Genomic DNA, 21,122 nt, shown 5'->3' on the forward strand with positions numbered 1-21,122 from the left:
AAACCCCTCCCCCTTTATTTTGTTCTTTAGATCGTAAGGAAATAAAATCTCAAAAGAAATACACCCCAAAGGAAAAAAGACCACATAAGAATCCTGGGACATACAGATTGATGATAACAACCAATGAGGTTATTCTAATCTGAGAAGGAAGGGAAATTCTTCAAACTCAAACAGAAGTTCCAGCCATTTGCCCCACATTCCTTAACAGGATTGATTTTATAAATGACCTCTGCCTTGTCATGAGATGTAAACAGGACAGCCACTGAACTGGGTCTAGGTGGAGACAACAGGATTTCATAGAGATGAAATAACACTGAAGTTAGTATCAGGCCCTCCAGTCATGCCCCAGGGGATGCTGACACACGGGGGGGGGGGGGGGGAGCAAGAGCGATCAGCGCCCTCCTGTCCTCCGCCATCTCCCCCCAGAAAAAGTCCATGCTTCAGTGTTCGAAGGCTGTTTTCCGACATTTGGCAGTGGTCTTCCTGGGCTACCGAACCTTAAGAAATCAGATTCAAAACCCACCGTCACGATCAACTGTTGAAGAGGATGCTGAATAGTTTGTTTCCACTGGGAAACTTCTCTGGTCGCCTAAGTAGATTTTGTTTCTAACAGTTGACAAAGCCAGGAAAAATATACCCGTGGCTCTCAAGCACCGGTGCATGACACAGCTTTAGGGGCTGTGACCCTGGGCGGTTCTGGGTGAAGGAAGATCTTAGTAATTCCCCTCACAGGCACGCCCTGCAGTTCACTTAGCTGAGCAGCTCAGGCAGCTCCTGGGTGGGAAGAGAGAGAATTGGTCCTGATGTTGCAGCTCAGAACGCTTGGCAAGGGGAAAGTCAAGATTGACGGATTGGCTCATGACCTGTCAGGAACCTGAGCCTCTCAATCGAAGAAAACCTGCTTTGACCTTGCCGGTGAGTTAGTATCGTCAGCTGCTCAGTGAGAACGCTGTCCAAACCCGTTTCTTAGGATAAATGAATGTTCCTAGCTACCACTGAACTGGCTATGACCAGCTCAGACAACAACAATCGACAGCTGGGGCAGGGACAAATGCTTTTTCCCAACCATGAGCGCCCTAAGCTTGCTCAGAACTGACCATCAAAACGTAAGACACACAGCCCCAGATTAGGACAAACAAAACCCACCTACCCTGCTCCTCTCTGCTTCAAGACTTCCCTCTCTGGGAGGCCTTACGGGGCTCTTGCTATTGAAGAATCTTAAATGTGCAGCAAAATCAGACCCAGTCTAAGGCTTGGGGTCCACTCCCCACGTGGGAAGCTGAGGGGTCAGGTGAACTAAGAAAGGCAGACTCAAGATGGGTCACCCCATCCCAGGTGCCTGAACTCCCCTTGATTGTAGAATCTGCCCTGACACTTGTTAAAGAATAATTGTCCCCAGTTCATCCCTCCAAGGTTCCAACGTCACCAGGTGACTGAGAGCAGAGAGATGCCGTAAAGGGAGGAAATACATTAGTTTAATAAAAGAGTTTCTGCATCATCCTAGCAGTGATGTCTGGGTGTCAATATTTTTACCAACTGATCCCCAAGCAAAGAACTCAAAATTTCTATTCTTTAGTTTAAAACTATGACAGCTCCCAGCCAAAACTTAAAACAGAGAAGCCAGAGTTTTCAAAGACAATATTCTCGTTCTCTCTCTCTCTCTCTCTCTCTCTCTCTCTCTCTCTCTCTCTCTCTCTCTCTTTCTCTCTCTCTCTCTCTCCTCTTCCTCCTCCTCCCTCCCCTCCCTCTCTCTCCACCCCTGGCCTTCTTTGCCATAGCAATTTCCAGGTTTCACTGTTAATGACCACACCAGCCCTCAGAACACAGAACTTCTTTCCCAACTCCTCTAAGGAGCCATATCCCATCTTACTGGAAAGCAGGATTACCCCAAAGGGAAGTTAAGACACCCACCAATGCTTGGGATGCATACAGGCAAACAGGTGAATTAGTCGTGGGCCATCTGGGGACGTTCAAGCAACACAGACCACGTGAACTCTTTCATCTGCCTTTGTAACCAGCCCAAGTCCAGATTTTAAACGTAGGTCAGTCGGAGAGAGGGGGAAAGTGAGAAGTTTCCCAACCACAGCCTAGCTCAACATCTGGAAACTACGTTTCTCCCCAGTAAACGAAAGCCCAAGCCATCGGATTTACTCTGGGCAGAGGAGGAGGAACCGAGGGCACACGGGTGCCACAAGAAAGCCGCGGCCAGGTGTCAAGGACATAACCACCAGGGTGTCAAGGGGTGGGACATGAACAGGATGGGACCGAAACCCTGACTCTGCCTGAACTTAAGGGCTCCCGGGTCACAGTGCACACCCAACATGGGGACAGTCAGAGCTGGCTGGGGGCGGAGATGGCTGTTCCGTGGGCAGCAGTGCCACCCGAGCCCACGCAAGGGTGCACCGGGTGGGAGGCATCTTCAGGTGGAGAGGGCCCTGTAACCTTCGACCACCCGAGCGACGTTCCAGAGAGGTGTGGAGTTGCGGGAGTCCTGTCCCAGGGCCTCCTGCGCTGCGCGCCACCTTTCCCGCGGCGGGAGCGCGGGGGCGGAGTCCGGAGCAACGCGGGAGCCCCGGCGGGCCACGGTCCCCAACGGCCTGCGCAGTCCCGGGCCCTGTCGCGGTCCCCTGCGTGGCACGGGCTCAACTTTCTCAGAGCCACAGGTGGCCCGGGAAGAGTCCCGGGGATGGTGGTTGGGGACGGGGGCCAGTACAGTGCGTGCTCCTCTCTCCCCTCCTCCGCCCGCCAGGTCCCCTGTCCACAGCATCTGCATCTCAGCCCTGCCCATCATCCTCACGCATGCTCGAAAAGTTGGAAGAGGGGTGTCTCTCCCCCCACCCCACTCCGTAACCGCCCCACCCTAGGCCCGGGAACCCCAGGGCGCAGGAGCCTGAGCTACTGGGACCCGCCCGCTGAGATCCCCTTGACCCTGCCCTGTAAGTGACCCCTGGGGAAAAGGAGGGGAAAGAGAAAGCCCCCCAACCCCACCCCACCCCCGGCACTCTACCGCGCATGCTCAGAGCTGGACAGCTCCAGAGAGGGAAATTTAAAAACGGTTTGAGCTCCGACGGTGGCCAAATTGTGGACAGCGAGGGGCGAGCGCAAGGGAGACCCCCCTGCCGCAGCGCCGCCCCCAGCGCTCCCAGGACCCGCTCCAGGTACCACAGCGCAGCCCGTGCCGCGCACCCCATCCGACCCGCCGGAGCCCCAGCGGGGATGAAAGCTTCCCACGCCTGTTTCAGGCCTGGCTTGGAGGACTAAGGGACGCCCCGGGAATCTTATTGAATGCCGTGTTTGTGGGTGGCCGGGTGGATGGCGTGGTGCGTGGACTGGTTTCCCAGCACCCGTGTCTGGAGTCTCCTCCAAGGCGGGAGTCCCGCGGATGGTTCCCCGGATCCATCAAGTCCCACTTTTCTGATGATCTCATTTTTAAGCTGATCATAGCTGAATAGCGGTGGAGAATGGGGCTTGGAAGCAAACGGAGTCCTTGGGTGTTCTTCGATTTTGCCAGGGCTCCCAAAGCTCTACGTTTCCATTTAGGAGCTCTCCCTCCCCCTCCCCTGCCCCCCTCCTCCTCCGCCTTGAATTTGAAAGAACTTGGAATTTCACCCATTCTCCTCAGTTGGCTCTGAAATTCCTGTAGGATTTTCCCGGGATTGTGACTTTGTGAGTCGCATCCGACTGTGGGAGACTGTGGGTCTCGGCCCTGACCACATCGGTGCTAATGGGAACTTTGTTGTGTCTTTTTCCCCCCTCTAAGGAGATGATAGAAAGTGACATCCCACCCAAAATGTCAGGGATGATCAGAAGTTCGGGGCTCAGTCACCACCGCGCTCCGCAGGAATACAGGTGAGAGGCCCTGTCTGTGTGATGGCTGAGGCGCCTGCAGCCTGGATGCTCGAAAGTCTCAACTTCGGAGTGGCTCTTTCTGCTCTTGCGTGTCCCCTCTAAGGGAGAGTCTCTCCTGGGTTCCACTGTGGGCAGCCTGGTGACAGCAGCAGCTGTCACTTCCCACCCAGTGACCCCAGCAGGGCAGGGGCGCTAAGAAATGTCCCCCCAAACGCATTCTGGAAAAACTGGTTTCCACCCTCCGTGGGTGTTCGAGGTTGTAGGTCGGTACTCATGAGTTCTTAGCCGCGCTGTGCTTTGTGACCTTTAGCCAGCCCATTGCCCCCTCCAGGCCTGTTTTCTCCTCATGTAAATGAAGGATGCTGTTGACTTAGATGATTGCAGGGTCACTTTTGATGGGCCAACTAAATGAAAGTGAAAGGTCTTTCGAAACAGAATCAAAGTCCAGGTGAGGGTTGGGGAACATGACCAGCCTCGCCTCTTTGTGGGAAAGGTGTTGGAAGTTCAGGGGGGAAAAAAAAAACCAAACCAAACCAAAACCTTCTTTACAGGTGAGAGAACCAAGGCCCAGAGAGGAAGGAGCTCAGTCAAGTGCCTTTGGGAGGGAGGGAGGGAGGGAGAGGAGGGAGAGGAGGAGGAGGAGGAGGATCGGCCAGGAGTGCTCTGCCTCTCTTCCTTGAGATGGGGTAGCCTGACCTGGTTCCCAGGGCCCTAAAGCCAACACCATGCCTTGGTGGAGGAGTGGGGCCGGGCTGGGAGCTACCCTGGGAGGACAGGCTGTCACCTCAGATCAACCCTGTTTACCCAGGGGCTGTCTGGCCTGGGGGCCACTGCTGAGGCACCAAGCAGCCTCCAATTAGAAGGCTGCTTCTGGACACAAAGGAGGCCAAGGATTCAACAGGCTCTGTGTGTGTGTGTGTGTGTGTGTGTGTGTGTGTACGCGCAGAACACCTAGGCCCAGGTGCAAAGGCAGTTCCTGTACCCATCATTCCCAGCCTCTGCTGAGCCCACCACTCAGGGGAGAGAACTGAGGCCAGCATCACACAGCCTAGGACCCCTGGACTTCCTTCTTACTATTAGAGGTAAATAATCATGAGTGGGGGCTGTGCGAACATCTCTGGCTTGTATAAACCCAGCTTCTCTGGCACTTTCTAAACCTCAGTTTCTTCATCTGCAAAATGGCAACAAACAGCACCTGCAGCATGGGGTTGCTATGGCAACCAGCCAGCCTCTCTGGCTCCGCCGCTTGCCCGTGGTATGAAGACACCCAGCAGGCATGGCACATACCGGGACAGCTCTACCATTGCTCTCCAAGGGGGAAGACTTTGAGAGGGTCTGTTCTCTCCAGGGCTGGATGTAAGAGCTCAAAGGCATGGGTTCTGATTCTACCTCCACAGAGTCACAGAAGGGTCAATGAAGAGAGCAGGAGGAACAGAGACTGCCAGTCAGACATATGCCAGTTCCTAGGCCTTCAGACAGACGGGTCCTCTGTCTGCAGACTCCTGTCTTTAAAGTGAGCAGGACTGGGGTGTCAATGAAATGGCTCCATAGATAAAGGTGCCTGTGATGCACGGAACCCTAAAAGGTGGAGGAAGCAGAGAGTTGTCCTCTGACCTCCACATGTGTGCTGGGCTATGAATGTTCCCCTGAATAATAATTAAAAAAATTAAAAATTTAAATGGGCATAATTAGGCTGCCACAAGGATTAGTGGCAAAGCTCGGGCTGCTTCCAACTGAGCCACGTTGGAATGTGTGGGTGCCAGAACCACAGAGGGCCCTTGGGGAGTGTGGAGATGGAATCCCTGAATCCCTGGGATGCACATGTGCCACCTCAAGGAGGCTCATATGAGGCTCGGACTTCACGTCCAGGCCAGCGCAACCCAGAAACTGCCTGCAGCACTGTGCACTGCCCAGCTCTAAATCCAGGGGAAGACAGACAGAGGGCTCCCATGGTGGGGGATGGCCGGTATAGCCCACTCGCTGACCAGCTCTGATCCAGAGGTTCCTGGACCCAGCCCGGCACACCCTTCCCACCTGTGCTCATTCATCCCCTCGCACGGGACAGCTAGTGCATCCAAATGGCAGAATACCTTAACCTTCACTTCAACTGAGGCCTCCCGCTCTCAGGCTGTCACTTCCTCGGCAGCAGAGTCATAGCATAAATGGTGACCAGCTGTCCCCAAACCATCCTGTGAGGGCGGCGTTCCTCTACCAATCTGGTAAGGGGCTGACTCGAGGGATCGGCCAGGGTGAATGCTTTAATAAGATGATGTGGAAGTGACGGGCCAAGTGGGGTCTCAAACCTGAAGTTGCCACACACCGCATGAGCATTGTGCTCCTAACCCCCCATGCGCCACTAGTAAAGAACATATTGCCTCGCCACCTTGTGACACCCCCACCCCCCAGACAAGTTACTGCCCTCTCCGATCCTCTTTGCAAAATGGAACCTCTGAGAACCAATCACGGGGGTGGGGGGTGGGGGTGGGGTGTTGGTTGGTCATGCCTGCTTCAGGCCAGCAAGGCAGTGAGCCAGTTTGGGATAGTGCTTGCTCCTGGCAGGGAAATTTTCTAATTACTCTGTGCAGGGAGCCTTTGCTTCCAACAACTCCTATTTTTCTCCCTAAATAATAGCCCAGGAGAAGTTTATGGGCTTCTCATGTTGGCTCCTATGTCTCCAGGGACTGCTCTGTGGATTGGATCTCCCAGGCTGTGAATCCGGACACCTCTTGGGGGGGGGAGGGGGGGACGGGCATGCAGGCCACAAGCAGCTGCCTGGTGCTCCATCCCCCTGGGGCTGATTTGGCCGTTAGTTAACTTTCAATGCCCACATTCCGGGAGGGGAGGGCGTTGTTGGCTGCTGCAGCCAACCGCCCAGTTCTGGGGCAGCTGTCAGGGGTCAGTGGCGGAGGTCTAGACAGCCAGCAGTCACTTATTAGTCCCTCTTCCTAGTAGCTGACCCCAGAGCAGCCAGAGTGCACAGCTCTGTCCCTAAGCAGCCTTGAGTGAGCTCGATAGCTCTAGCTGACTTTCTTCTTAGCTCAGAGGGTGGGAGGGAAGCCCACTCCCAGAATGCTGAGGAATAGAGTTCTTAAGTACCTACTGGGTACTAGATGCTAGTCCCAGCAAGTGCACTCCTCATGGTATCCCTTACAGCGATGACCCTGGCTTCGTCTCCAGCTGCAGACAAGAAAACTAGGGTCAGACAGCAGCGCTTGTCCACAGGCTTATACTCGTGGAGAGGAGGGAGGGGAAAACCCTGAGCAGATAGATGCCTCAGCCTTGGGAACTTAGTTCAAAGAGGTCAGAGGTCAGACCCAGCACCTTCCCTCTGCTGAGTGAGAGGTGAGCAAGAGAGACACGCCGCCGGTGTGATCTCAGGTCCATACCCACTCATGGTGCTCCATGGAGAGTCCTTGCCCTGATCACTGACTTCCCAAAATGTCAGGGTCTGCCCTTAAAAAGGAAGTGATCCTGGGAAGGGAAGTGCCCCCACCTACCCCGCTCCCCTCCACACAGTGGTTTTCTTCAAAGGACAGAGAGTGGCTAGTTCAGTGTTGACTGGATGGGTGAGCAGACAAAATACTTCATAGTCATGGTCAACTGTACATAGCCCCCACCCCCACCCCACCCCTGCTGTGTGTGGGTGTGGACCCTTGAACCTCATAAGGGGAGGCACCACCCACTAGCCCTAACCCCTAGGTAGACTTGCAGGAAGCATTAACATCTCAACATCTTTACATCCTCCCTCCTCAAGGTCGTGTATTGACTAGCAGCCCAGCTACTGTATAAACAAGGAAGAGAAGTAGCCCTTACTGAGGTCCAGCCTTGCTGCCCTCCCAAACACATACACATGTGTATGTATACATACACACGCACATGCATGCGCACACACGCACCCCAAGTCCCAAGTCAGCTATTCTTCTAGAGGGGAACACTAGCCCCTTCTCCCCCCAAATCACATCATACCATAGTATACCACTCTTGTCTTCCAGGGGATTTTGAGCATGCTAAGTGGCATTTAATTTTCCTTTTTTCTGTCAACTGTTCTGAAGGCTATCACAAAAGCTATGTTAGCTGGGTAAACACGACCCTCAGAAGCTTAATCCTGGAGACTGGAGACAGAACCGTTTGTGCAGATGTAACAGTTTCTCACCAGCCACAGCCCAGGAGGGGGGAGGGGTAGGTGAGGCTTTAAGATCAAGGTGAGCTGTTGCCATGGGGGATACCTGGGTCTGGCCCCAAGGGAGTAGGAGCTGAGCATCTGGAAGGTGGGGTGCACTTATACTGAGTGCCTACTGTGTGCAGAGACGTGTCCTGGGCTCTGTGGCTCTTCCTGTAGAGGAGCCAAAGGCCCTTGCTTCAGTAGTGAGGGCTTCTGGGGTCACTTGCACCCAGTAGAAGGCTCGGCTCCTGTCTTAACCTTCTCACCTCTAGACCCTCAGTGTCCCCAGAAACCTGGGTGTTGCCTGCCTTAGCTGGGGACTCTAGCAGGGCTCAGGAGGACAGAGGTTTGTAGACAATCATAGCACTGGTTTTGGGAGGTCAGAGAGATGGCAGGGAGGTGGGTTGCACACACTGTGAGCGAACAAAAGGCCTAGGGGCCCCCCCAGAAAACACAGCAACACAATGGAGACATTGGAGGCCGTACCAGTGACATCCACCTTACCCAGGGACTCACAGTGTCCCTGCAGCCTCGGGGCCCATCACACACTGCTCCTGGGTCAGAGTGAGGCCAGCCAGCCAGAGGGTGACTCAACCCCACAGGACAAGGTAAGTGGGAGTCACCTGCATGTAAGAGGCTGAGCACTAACTACAGGTGCCTGAGTCCCATCCCCAGGGTGTAGTGATGGCCAGCTGGCAGCAGGTGCATGGGTAGTCAGGTGGGAGGTGGTGATTATGTGGGAACTAGATGTGTCAGTGGGATATAGAGCCCTGGATACCCCATCAGAAGGCTGGGGGGAAGAAAGGAAGGACGCTTTGCCTCTAAGGCTGTCATCCCCATTATGCAGATGTGCAAACTGAGGCTTAGAAAGGTTCAGAAGTGCATGACTTCGCCCAACAGGAAGGGTGAGGCCAGAACTTCATCCCAGAGCCTGTCAATCCCAGGGACAGAGACTCACAGATGGAGAGTGGCAGAGGGGCGCTGGTCTTGGGTGACTTTTTCTGCCCCCCTGGGAACTGGCAGGCATGTGGGCATCAGGGACAAGGTGACCCCAGGGTTTCTCCTGAGAATCAGGGGAGACAGTGGACAGGCTTGCAAGGCCCGAGGCCAGGCTTTCACTGTCTTCTCCTCTTCACGTGCCCCATCTTTGTCCGGAGAGGGAAGAGTTACTCTGAGCTGCCACAGAAGCTTGCTCTCTGACTCCTCTCTCAGTGCATTGCGAATTTCCTCTCACAATGGCAGGAGAGATGCCCAAACTGCCTCTCTGCCACCCTTACAGACCAGCTCTGTGGGTCTGAGGTACCGTTATTCTCACCTGCACCCACTTTACAGTTCGGAAGACCAAGCAAGGTTAGGGATTAAGCGTTCTCCTGAGGGCTGGTGGCAGGAGGCCAGAGCGGTTCCCAAAGTCATGAGTCTTTCCTCTAGAGACGTCCTGGACCCATAGTTCACACTCCTTAAAGCCCTGGGAGGAAGCGAGGCTGGGCAGGGGTGTCTTCTACTATGGGGGTTGGTGAGGAAATTTGGAGGGCCCTGTGAGGAATGGTACCCTGATGTGCTCCTGGCCTGGACAGTGAGGATAGTCCAGTCTCCTTTGTCCTCCCATGCATCTGTCCCTGGTCCCTGTGTGATGAAGAGAGGAGGGGACAGGGTTTGGAGCTAGTGGACTCCTTCCACAGTGCTCCGTCAAGGGAGCGCAGCAGCGTTGGCTGGGCTGAGCAGGGCTGGCACACTGAGACAGACATTCTGGCTAGGGGTTGGGAGAAGGAAGGAGCAGATGGCCTTTCGCATGCCTGAGGCAACAGGGGTGTCACAGACCCCTAAAACGAATAGCAAACCCCCAAGAATGGAGAACAGGGCCCAGCTTGTACCAAAAGGTGACTGCATACTGTCTCATTTGGTGAGAATGACAAGTATAGCAGAGACCAGATTTAAGTCCTTGTCACCTCAATTGCATGCAAGGGGACTTTTACTGAGCTAGCCTCAGTTTCCCCGTCTGTAAAGTAAGCTGCTCTGCTCTGTAGCCCTCCTGGTGCTCAGAGACAAGGAATTCATGGGGACAGAGGGCAGCTTAGCAGGGCCAGACCCGACTGACACTCCCATGTCTTTCTTGGAGTCAGTGACCTGGGCTCTCAGCACACAGGGTCCGGGTCCTGAGTGAGCCCAGGGAGGGCTAAGTGTAGAATGGTGAGCTACAGAGGAGCAGTGGGGAGCACCGCAGAGCTGAGGCACGGGCGACGTGGCTGTCCACAGACAGAAGAATCCTCTGAGAGGAGCCAGGAGCCCTAATGATCCTGCCCTGTCCTGGTTGAGACTGGGACCACAGTGTTTCTCCATGACACTGGCTTCCCTGGACCATTTTAGAGCACAGTCAGGGGACCTGTGTGGGACACCCTGGGTGAGATACCCAGAAGGCAGTTAGGATGGACTCGGGAAAGTAGGAAAGGAAAGGGCGGGGCCCTCAGCGAACAGCAGAGGCGGAAATGAGGGCCCAGGCTGTGTTGTTGGCAGTTGGGCACACTGTGGTGGCCACAGGAGAAACCAGGGGGGACAAAAGAATGCAGGGAAATGAGACCCACCACCAGGACAGCACCACCCGGCCCCACACCTGCTTCACTCCAAGCCAGGCAGCCCAGGGACTCCGTTTCCCCATATGTAAAATGGGGACAGCACAGGGCCAGACTTCAAGGGTGTCCCCGTGAGTGGAAGTGGTTAGCGGCAGCGGTCGGGCTGTGTGTTCGCTGTCTCTGAGCCTGTAATGTGAATATTGGTACTAACGGCCGAAAAAGAAATAAATGGTCACAGGGCTTGTGTTGGGAACCAGGTGCTGTGTTTCACAGGCTAGATGCTCATAACATCCTGTGACAAGGACAGTTGTCTGTGATTTTCAGATGAAAAGTTGAGGCACAGAGAGGTTAAGCAGGTGACTTGAGGGAAACCAGGATGAGAATCCCAAGCTTGAGGCTCTGCACGCTGCTTCCTGGATTCACCCCTGGCAGGTTCTAGACCAGGTTGGTGTCCTGGAGCCTGGCGGAGTTCCCTGCCTTGTGAAACTGACAGCAGGGATGTGCCTCTCCCTTCCCCTAGTCCTAAGCAGAGTGGCATGGGTGATTGGGAAGGCATGGGGCTCTCACAGGCTTCCCTGGGAGGCTGGTTGGCTCTGGGGTGAAGGCAGGAGAGTGGGGTCAGCCCCTCCCCTTGACACCATAGTCTCTGGGGGCCGAGGGGACAGATGGCATGGCCCAGGCCAGGGCCAGGACTGTCAGTCAGAGAAATGAGTTATGAGCCGACCAAAGGGGTGGCGGTCGGGAAACCACAGAAACAATAGCATTGAGACTCAGAACAATGCGGGCCACGTGCCACAGGGGCAACAGTCGTTTGTGGCACAATGGGCCACCGGGGGGGGGGGGGACAGCAGCCGGACCAACTGTTGCCACTGACACGGACCAGCCAGTTTTCAAATGATTTCCAGGCCCTGTTTTCCTATGAGGCAACCAATGGCCACGGTAGCGGAGGGTCACCTGATAGCGGCTTCGTGGGCTGCTGGCCCAGGCCTATGACAACTGAGCAGTGGTGGTCATGGCAACTGTGGCTATAGAACACAAGGGAGCAGAGATGAGAAGAGAGGGAGTGAGCTTGGAGGTAACAGGAATGTCAGGAAAGGAATGACAGGCTGGTGGGCCACATAGGAACCCCCCACAGATGCGGGGGAACCTAGAGGCTGTGGTTCTAGGACACGAGGCCCCCCTCACCCCACTCTTCCTGAGGCCTGTCTCACATTGCTTTGAACTTGAGTGCAGGATGTAGGTTGTGGCCTCTTGGCAACAGAGCAGACAGCTCTTGGTACTGAGGAGATCGGGCTGGGGTGTGGTATGGGCATCCCAGTACAGCCTACACAAGATGCCATCACAAAGCTGTTGGCCACATGGCACGTGGGACTTCAGGGATACCAGAGTCATCCTGCCTGGCGGCTCCTTTCTGCAGAAAGCGATATGTGTGCTCCATGTGTGTCTTTGTCAGCCTGCTAATGACTGTAGGCTTCATGGTGCTCCAGCAGCTGCCTGGGTCACCACACTTGGCCCTGACCAAGTGACTCATTGTGCTGAACCTCAGTTTACCATATGTAAAACCCTTTTTACATATGCACATACCTTATTCAAAGTGTTCGGGACAGAAGTGTTTTAAATTTCAATTTGGTGGTTTGCGGAGTACTGTGGTACACCCAGTGAGCCATCTTTGCAGAAGGACCTGAGACAAAAGATGGAATTCATGGGTGTCTTGTATGTCTCAAATGGCCAGCAGGAAGGGATTTATAGGCACTGTTTTCATTATATCCACCTTTGGACGGTGACCCCTCAAATGATCCAAGGTGTGGAGTTTTCCACTGTGGCAGGATGGAGGTGCTCACTAAGTTCTGGATTTTGAGGTTTTGGCTTTTGGAACAGGCTCCTGCCTCCCATGGGTGATGATGACCTTCCCGGGGACCTTCAGTCACTGTCATGGCTCACAGCCGTGGACGTGCCTCGGCTGCAGCAGATGGCAAGCGGGCGGATAGACGTAGGTGGCCCCAGTGTGCTCCATCCACACCCAGGTAGGCTCAAGGGGAGGAGGGGACCCTTGGCCCTGCCACTAGCCTGCTGAGTGGCCCTAGAGAGGTCCCTCTGTCCCTCTGATCTCTCTGTCTATATCTGTAAAATGGGGGGATTCCCTCTTTCTGGGAGCAAGTCCACACTTCCTTCGTGATATGACCATGGGATGTCTCACACTTCAGCAAACTTGTGATGGGCCAAATGCAAGCTGAGGCCCGTCCTTCCAAGTGCTAAAGTGGGGTTTAGATTTTTCTGAAGGCCTAAAGCCTTTGCTGTCTGACCCTTTAGGAAACAAGGGTACTACTGCCCTCTGTTCTAGAAGATTCTGAGGGAATCTTGGCACCTAGTAGGTGCTCTGTAAATGACAGAGAGTTGTAATCAAAGAAAGTGGACTAAAGACAGTGTTGATGGAGAACAGCAGAAAAGCCACAGCCACGTAAGAACAGAGTGGAAGTAGACATCAGGGTCTGGCAGGATGGCTCTGTGGGCAAATTTTTCTTGAGCACTGTGCACAGCAAGCGGCAGTTAATGAATGTCTTCCATGAAGGACCAGGAAATATTTACTTTTGAGACAGGGTCTCCCTAAATATCCCAGGCTGGCTATGAACTCCAGATCCTCCTGCCTCAGCCTCCCAAGTGCTGGGATTACAGGCACTTTCTGCTATACCTTTGCTAGGAATAGATTGTTTTAGACTTTTTAATTCATAAAGTATATAAGTCGAAGTAATTCAGTACTGATGTTGATGGTGAAAACCCAGCCACAGACTATATGTAAACAAATAGGTCAATAAAACTTTATTGACAAACCATGTTATGGGCCAGGTTCAACCCACTGGTCAGTTTTCTAACTCTAATCTAGATCCCTATAAGGCAGCTATGCAGTACTGGGATGATTTTGCCCCTCCAATCAGATTCCTCATCTGCAGGGTATATCCAGTGGTCCATACAGGAGACATCTTAAAATTGTCAGGGTTTGGTACATGGTAAAATAAGTCAGGGCCTAGCAGCCTCTTATAGGTCACTTTTACTTGATTAGAGGTGGTGCAATGAGAATCTGTGATGGATTAGTAATGTCTGTCACAGACCCAGCACTGGAAGCAATTGCTAATCTTTGGCAGTCTAGCAGAGCTCAGAGAGGAAGAGGAGGATATTCTTCTATCTAAATCTAGAGCTCTTAAGGAGCCATAAAGACTTTGAGGAAATGAACAATAGATTGTTTTAGCTCATAAAGGACAGGAGCCAAGGTAGTCTCTCATCATCATCATCATCATCATTGGCTCACATTAATTGGGATTTTATCACGTGCCCAATCATGTGCTAATGCTTGGTAGGCAGCATCTCATTTAACCGTCACAACTTTGTAAATAGGTAAGGGGTCAGTAGAAATGGGGACGCTGAGGCTGGCCAGGTGACGCAGGTTATAGGAACCCCACTGCTACCACCACATTCCGGAAAGTGATTTGGAAGCACTTGCTGTATGCCTGGTCTTGGGGTGGAGGGTGGCCCCCACCCCCCACTGTGGCCACCATTTCCAGCTAACAGCTTTCTCTGTACTTTCCTCCTACAGGTGCCTTGGCTGGGGCAGCCGACCTGAGTGTGGGTACGACCCCACGTCCCCTGCTCCGTGGCCAAGCTGCCATGGCTCCCAGAGGCATGCTGGGTTTGGGCCCCATAGGCAGCCACAGAGCCAGCGTAAGTTCTACTACATGGCTGGGAAAGACAGTGTGTGTGTGTGTGTGTGTGTGTGTGTGTGTGTATGAGAGAGAGAGGGAGAGAGAGAGACTATCCCTCCCTGACCTTCTGTCTCTCCAGGCTGAGCAGATGAACCAGTTACCCATAGGAAGCCAGTCATCCTCCGGTCCACCGGAAATACCACAGCTGTACTCCCCTCCCACCCAACTCCAGTTTCCTCTGCCTCCAGGGTCCCAGCAGGTACCACACGCTCAGGGATAGACTATCTTGAATTCACTCACTTGCACCCCAGGCTCGCACGCATAAGATCTCCTCCATGCCTGTGCCGTTGACACCGTTCCTGCCTTGGTGGGGACACGGGAGCATCTCCTGTGTTGAAACCCCTGCAGCTAGAAACTGGGTTGGAGCCGGGCGGTGGTGGCGCACGCCTGTAATCCCAGCACTCGAGAGGCAGAGGCGGGTGGATCTCTGTGAGTCTGAGGCCAGCCTGGTCTACAGAGTGAGTTCCAGGAAAGGCTCCAAAGCTACAGAGAAACTCTGTCTTGAAAAACCAAAAAAAAAGAAAGAAAGAAAGGAAGGAAGGAAGGAAGGAAGGAAGGAAGGAAGGAAGGAAGGAAGGAAGAAAAAAACTGGGTTGGGGCTTGTGAGTCACCTCTCCTCTGTCTCACCTCCCTTCTCTCTCTGCTGCCTGGCCCTTCCTGTGAAGTACCCTCCTGCAGGCCTCTATGGCTCTCCATTTGTAGCACGGCCTTCCTACCCACAAGCCCACGTGACTGCACATCCATCTCAGGAGCTGCACCCCAAACACTACCCCAAACCCATCTACTCCTACAGGTGAGGTCTGACGACCCAGAAGGAGGGCACAGGGGCTGCCACTGGGGCACCTTAGGCAGATAGGAAAGGTGACCTGGCTCCCAAAGGAACCCCCAGGTGGGACCCACTCTTGGGAGGGACTGGCATGTGGTCAGCTGACCCTGCATCAGACTGGTTCTCCATCCTCACGGGCTGGATGGCTTGGCCTCTGTGAGTCTCTTTCTTCCGATTAAAAAGACAGTTATAGAATGGGGGTGTGTGCCTTGGGCTTTGGGAGTGGGGTGGGGGAGGGAGCATCTTGGAGGAAGTCTCCATGGGAGTGAGGTCAAAGGGCAAGAGGGATTTCTCAGCTCACTGCAGTGGCTGAGCTGGGAGAAGGGTAGGGAATGGTCAGGCCCAGGCCCAGTGTGGAGGAAGAGCTAACACTAGGAGTGTGGAGGGTCTGGTGCCAGCAGAGGGGGCCTTAGGCTGTCACCTGAGGCCTGTGTGTGGCCCCACCTCCGGTCCCAGCTGTCTGATCGCCATGGCCTTGAAGAGCAGCAAGACTGGCAGCCTGCCTGTGAGTGAGATCTACAGCTTCATGAAGGAGCATTTCCCCTACTTCAAGGTAAGGCTCTGAGGCGGGGTGGGGTAGTGGCGGAGCCCCTTGCCTCTCTCTCCCTGGGCCTGCTAGGATCCAGGGCTTCCTCTACACTACACTGAGCCCCACTCAGCCCCCCAGTTTTATCATGCCTCATAGGAAGGATGGGTGCAAGTTACAAAGAGAACAGGGCTTTTGAACTGGGTTCTGATGGATGAAGCGGAGCTCGCCGTGCGCCTTGGTGTCAAGAGCGGACGGAGGGCCCAGCCTAGTTATTCAGCACAAACTCAGAAAGACAGCGGGATGCCAAGCACCTTCAGCAAGAGCCTTTGCTGACGGGTTCAAAAGGACTTAGGAAGAACTGTCCATTGCTGGAGCGTGGTTGGCCAACAGCCACCCTGTAAACTTCAAACCGCAAAGAACAACGGGCATCTAGGAGTCCCAGATCACAGGATCATGGGCCTGGGCAGTATCCCGAGTAGAAATGCTGGACTGCATGGGTTGGGTGAGCTGGGTCCCTGTGTCCGGTTGCCTAGCAACAAAGCGGTGAGCATTTGAAAGTGATTTGCATTGAACTTACTGGGCAGCTACATAGCCCTCAGCATCGGTCCCCACTGATCCCTACCCAGTGGGAGAGGAAGAAGGGGCATTCCTGAAGCCCTGGGCTGTGGTCCAGCTCCAGGTCTGCAGCTCCCAGGGCAGGGCCTCTTGCATGCCACAGCCCCCAGTCTTCCCTGTCATCGCCACAGCTGGTATTGTAGACGGAATCCCCTGTGTCCTGCCGTGAGAGGCAGGAGTTTGAATGTATCCAGACAGGTAAAGATTTGCTAGGGTAACAGGGGTCACCCGAAGAGTCTACCAGGTCTCCGTGTGTCTCCACAGACAGCGCCCGACGGCTGGAAGAATTCAGTAAGGCACAACCTGTCACTTAACAAGTGCTTCGAGAAAGTGGAAACCAAATCCAGCGGCTCCTCCCGCAAGGGCTGCCTGTGGGCCCTGAACCTGGCGCGCATCGACAAGATGGAGGAGGAGATGTATAAGTGGAAGAGGAAGGACCTCGCGGCCATCCACCGCAGTATGGCCAACCCGGGTGAGCTCCCGACGCACCGCTCACATGTACCCGCCACCTCCCTAGCCTCCCGGGGCTCCCTGCCCCTGTCTAGAAGCCGGCAAGTGCAGGGGCCTGGAGAGAAGTGTGAAACGCTGTCGAATCTGCCATCCCTGTGTTTCTCACTCCACAGCTCTAGGATGGTCTCAGACTGGGTGTTAGAAATAATCAGAAGGCTGCCGGGCGGTGGTGGCGCACGCCTTTAATCCCAGCACTTGGGAGGCGGAAGCAGGTGGATCTCTGTGAGTTTGAGGCCAGCCTGGTCTCCAAAGTGAGTTCCAGGACAGGCACCAAAACTACACAGAGACACCCTGTCTCGAAAAGCCAAATAATAATCATCATCATCATCATCATAATCATAACAATAATAATCAGAAGGCTGGAGAGAGGGGCGGGTGGCTAAGAGCACTTCCCGGTCTTACAGAGGATGGAAGTTTGGTTTAGTACTCACGTTGGGCTGCTCACAACTGTCTATAGCTTCAGATACAAGGCATCCAGCACTTTTTTTCTGGCCTCTGCTGTGGCACACACATGTGGCAGAGAGAGAGAGAGAGAGAGAGAGAGAGAGAGAGAGAGAGAGAGAGAGAATATGAATGAGAATATCTTACATAAAAACTGACCATGGCAGCGTGTGTCTGTGAGGCCTGTCCTGGGGAGGCAGAGATGGGAGGATCCCTGGGGCTCACTGGCCAGACAGTCTAGCCAAAGTGGTGACTCCAGGTTCAAGGGACAGGGCTGGGGTGGGGCAGCGGGGTAAGGTTTTGGCAGAAACTACCAGGAAGGCCCAGCACGGCGCTCGTCCCAGGGCTCCTGGGCCTTGGTCTCAGCTTGCTGTGCGATGCTGGGCTGGTCGTCTGGCCTTCTAGACTCTCATCTCTAAAGGAGCCCGGTTAGATCTTAGGCCCCTTATGGCCCAGTATCGGCATTGTGCTGCATCCAAGGAGACAAAGGCAACAGCCAGACAGGAGTGATTCCCGGGGCTGGGGAGATGGCTGAGTGGGAAAAGACGTAACTGCAGTGTGAGGACCCGTGTTCGGATCCCCAGAACCCAGGTAAAGCGGACATGGTAGTGTGTATCTGTAATCCTAGTGAGCCTTTGGCAAGGTGGGGTGGTGGAGAAGGATGTGAGCTGACCTTGGGAGATCTTGTCTCAAGAAAGCCAGAAGGCAAGGACCCACACCTGAGACAGTATTCTGATCTTGACATGGACTCTATGGTGCACATACATGCACACTTTTTTTTTCTGAGACAGGGTTTCTCTGTGTAGTTTTGGTGCCTGCCTGTCCTGGATCTCACTCTGTACACCAGGCTGGCCTTGAACTCACAGAGATCCTCCTGCCTCTGTCTCCCGAGTGCTGGGATTAAAGGCATGCGCCACTGTTGCCCGGCTACACGCACATTTCTTAGAAGAGTGATGTCTGTGCTTTGCTTCTTTCCATTCTCACAGAAGGGGATCCAGCTCTTAGCCCTCAGCAATGGTTTTTTTAGGGAAGGTCTCGTAAGCATTAATGTTCTGGCTGTCTCATGGTTCCTGCCTCAGCTCCCTCTTGAAGGACTGGTGAGAATTCAGTTAAAGTCTTAGGGCCACAGGTCTGTGCTGTAAGGTCCTATCAGGGGGTTATTAGGAGTTCATGGCAACTCCCGTTCCTTGAAGGCCTTTTAATGGCTTGGGATGGCACCACATCTCCATAGTAACCCTGTGCAGAGTGTATCATGCCATCTCACAGAAGAGGAGAATGTCTAAACCAGTCGCTAAATTCTCATGGGTGGTACACAGGGACTTGGGGCCTGGTGACCGCAGGGACTTCTGAGTGACATTTCCTACTTGTCTCCAGAGGAGTTGGACAAGCTCATCTCAGACCGTCCAGAAAGCTGCCGGCGTCCTGGCAAACCGGGGGAGCCTGAGGCCCCCGTGCTGACTCACACCACCACAGTGGCCATGGCCCGCAGCTGCCTGGCCACCTCCCAACTCCCACCAAAGCCACTGATGACCCTGTCCCTGCAATCAATCCCCCTGCACCACCAGGTCCAGCCCCAGACACGCCTGGACCCAGACTCCCCGGCACCAGCCCAGACCCCACCACTTCATGCCCTACCCCATCTCAGCCCAGGGCCTCTCCCTCAACCAGCCATGGGGAGGCCTCCTGGGGACTTCCTCAACATCAGCACTGACATGAACACGGAGGTGGATGCTCTGGACCCCAGCATCATGGACTTCGCTCTACAGGGTGAGGTGTAAGAGACAGGGGTTGGACGGTGTTAGGGGCGGAGATGGGAGCCCAGCAGCAGCACTCTGCCTGCCCCCACCCTTAGTATCATCACTATAACAACCACCCCCACCTACTAAACACTTAATAAGCACCTGCTGTATACCAACCAAGCACTTCCTAGGTGTCACCTGCCACAGCCCCAAGGCTCTGCCACCCCTGGTCCTCATTCCACTGATAAAGACAAGAGAAGTGGAGTCACCAGCCTAGGACCCCCGGCTACTCACTGGCAGATCTAGGATTTAAGACTACTATCTCAAACTGCTTCAGCAGTTGCTTCAAAGTTATGCACGCTAGGTCGGGGGGTAGGGGTGGGGTCACACTGTGGCACAGTGCCCCCCTTCAGTTGGTTAAGGGTGAGAAGGTGAGTACATGACATCCAAGAGCCAACCAGGGTACTGTGTGCTTCAGGAAGGCTCCCAACTCATCCAAACCCTGACGTGCACGAACCTGTGTGTTCCAGCCCTGTGCCCTGCCCCTCAGTAGCTAACAGGACCCTGTCACAGCCCAAAGGCACATGCCATGTCCCTGCCTCCCTCTCCCTGGACCAGAGAGAGTCAAGCTGGAAGGGGAGACAGTGTTGTCCTCCGGGCTTGGATGTCGGAGGTGCTGCCCAGTGAGAACCAAATACTTTCCGTTCATTATCCCTGGCCTCACCTGAGAGGTGGGTGTTCGGAGCGACTCCATCTTACACGAGACCAAAGTGGCTTTCCCAGGGACACACAGCAGCAGGAGGGAGAGCAGGATTAGAACTCTGCTTCCGCTCCTCGTAACGACACCAGGTCTCGGCCATCACGCACGGTCTTTGCTCTCGTTCCCTAAATAGGGGACTTGAACTCAGGGCTATTTGGCCCTTAGCCAGCTCACCCTAATGCTTTTGTCTTTGCAAGGTAACCTTTGGGACGAAATGAAGGAGGACAGCTTCAGCCTGGAGACGCTGGGGGCCTTTGGAGACTCCCCACTTGGCTGTGACCTGGGGGCCCCAAGCCTGACCCCTGTCTCTGGCAGCGGCGATCAGTCCTTCCCTGATATGCAGGTGACAGGTCTCTATGCTGCGTACTCAACCCCAGACAGCGTGGCCCCAGCGATGGCCACCTCTGCTCAGTACCTGGGTACTCCAGGGAATAAGCCCATAGCTCTGCTTTAGGCCGCTGGTCTGGAGGAAGGCACCGTGGCCCCAACAGTGTCTCCAGCTGCCGGTTGACGAGGAAGTCACGATGCTTAGTTCCTCCTGCTCCCCCCCATGCCACCACCAGCCACTTCTGGGGCACCCAAGTCAGAAGCATGGGAGGATGTCAAGCACCCCACCTCCCCTTCTTCTGCAGGGTCTGAGACAGGAGCATGGCCGTGTTGAGGTCTGGCTCCCGGCAGGCACTGGATGGTTAGCGACCTACCTGGGGACACAGCAATGTGTCAAAGAGACACGGGAGAGAAAGCTCTAAGCACACATGCTCTCCCAGGAAAGCAACCTCTGTCTGTGCCTCCAAGAGTGGCCCGAGGCTGGAGAAGGGTTTGGTCAGTCTTGGATCTGCCTTGGAAGTGAGACAGTTGACCTCTGCTCTGGGGTTCTGCCCACCACTCCTGGAGTTTCCTGTGCTGACCACTGGGACCATGTGTAAATTTATTTATTTTTATTGTGACCCCAGCTGAGGTTCCTGGAATGAGACTCTGGGCAGACTTCCCACCCCTCAGCAATCCTGACTCCCTAGCCACCCCGAGTTACATCTCCAGCCTGCTCAGGCAGCCCCCAGGAACCCCCAGCAGCTCCTGGGAGCCCTGCCATTCAGAGAATGAGCAAGCACTTTTGCTACTGAGAAGCACCTGGCCATTTTCCTGCTAGGTCAGATCTTTTCCCCAGCGTTTAACCATGACTCACATCTACTCCTGGGGACACCCAGGAGGGGAGGTGCCATAGCAGTGAGTTTGGAAGGGATCCCAAACTGTGGGGCTGACAAGAGGAAGAAAGGACAGGGACCTGTCTGTGCCAGGTTTGGGCTATCCATGACAAGAAGACGTGAACCTCTAGCCCTGAGCCCCCTGAGCCCCAAGGAGCAGTACAGCG

The 21,122-nt window shown here is 54.5% G+C and overlaps 1 protein-coding gene across 2 annotated transcripts; it reads left to right on the plus strand.

The window, feature by feature from the left end:
* The first annotated feature begins 3,099 nt into the window (after window positions 1-3,099).
* Window positions 3,100-20,207, plus strand: Foxn4 (forkhead box N4). 2 transcript variants are annotated; one of them, XM_036171527.1, is made up of 10 exons: window positions 3,100-3,158; window positions 3,761-3,849; window positions 12,457-12,602; window positions 14,168-14,292; window positions 14,413-14,532; window positions 14,999-15,126; window positions 15,616-15,712; window positions 16,568-16,775; window positions 18,629-19,021; window positions 19,951-20,207. In XM_036171527.1, exons 2-10 carry the CDS (start codon window positions 3,764-3,766, stop codon window positions 20,205-20,207), a joined length of 1,560 nt encoding a protein of 519 aa, XP_036027420.1. In that variant the 5' UTR covers window positions 3,100-3,158; window positions 3,761-3,763. The 2 variants fall into 2 exon arrangements, with proteins under 2 accessions (XP_036027420.1, XP_036027421.1); XM_036171528.1 differs by lacking the exon at window positions 3,100-3,158 and having other exon boundaries at window positions 3,764-3,849; window positions 14,422-14,532.
* Window positions 20,208-21,122: the final 915 nt, after the last annotated feature.

Source organism: Onychomys torridus, chromosome 22 (assembly GCF_903995425.1).
Source record: "Onychomys torridus chromosome 22, mOncTor1.1, whole genome shotgun sequence".
Classification (NCBI taxonomy): domain Eukaryota; kingdom Metazoa; phylum Chordata; class Mammalia; order Rodentia; family Cricetidae; genus Onychomys; species Onychomys torridus.

What these genes read in the sequence shown, in the direction of transcription:
- Foxn4 (XM_036171527.1), top strand. Translation starts at nt 3,764, where the DNA reads ATGATAGAAAGTGACATCCCACCCAAAATGTCAGGGATGATCAGAAGT. An exon ending in AGCATTTCCCCTACTTCAAG is followed by an intron (nt 15,713 to 16,567) that starts GTAAGGCTCTGA and finishes GTGTCTCCACAG; the next exon opens with ACAGCGCCCGACGGCTGGAA. An exon ending in CATGGACTTCGCTCTACAGG is followed by an intron (nt 19,022 to 19,950) that starts GTGAGGTGTAAG and finishes TGTCTTTGCAAG; the next exon opens with GTAACCTTTGGGACGAAATG.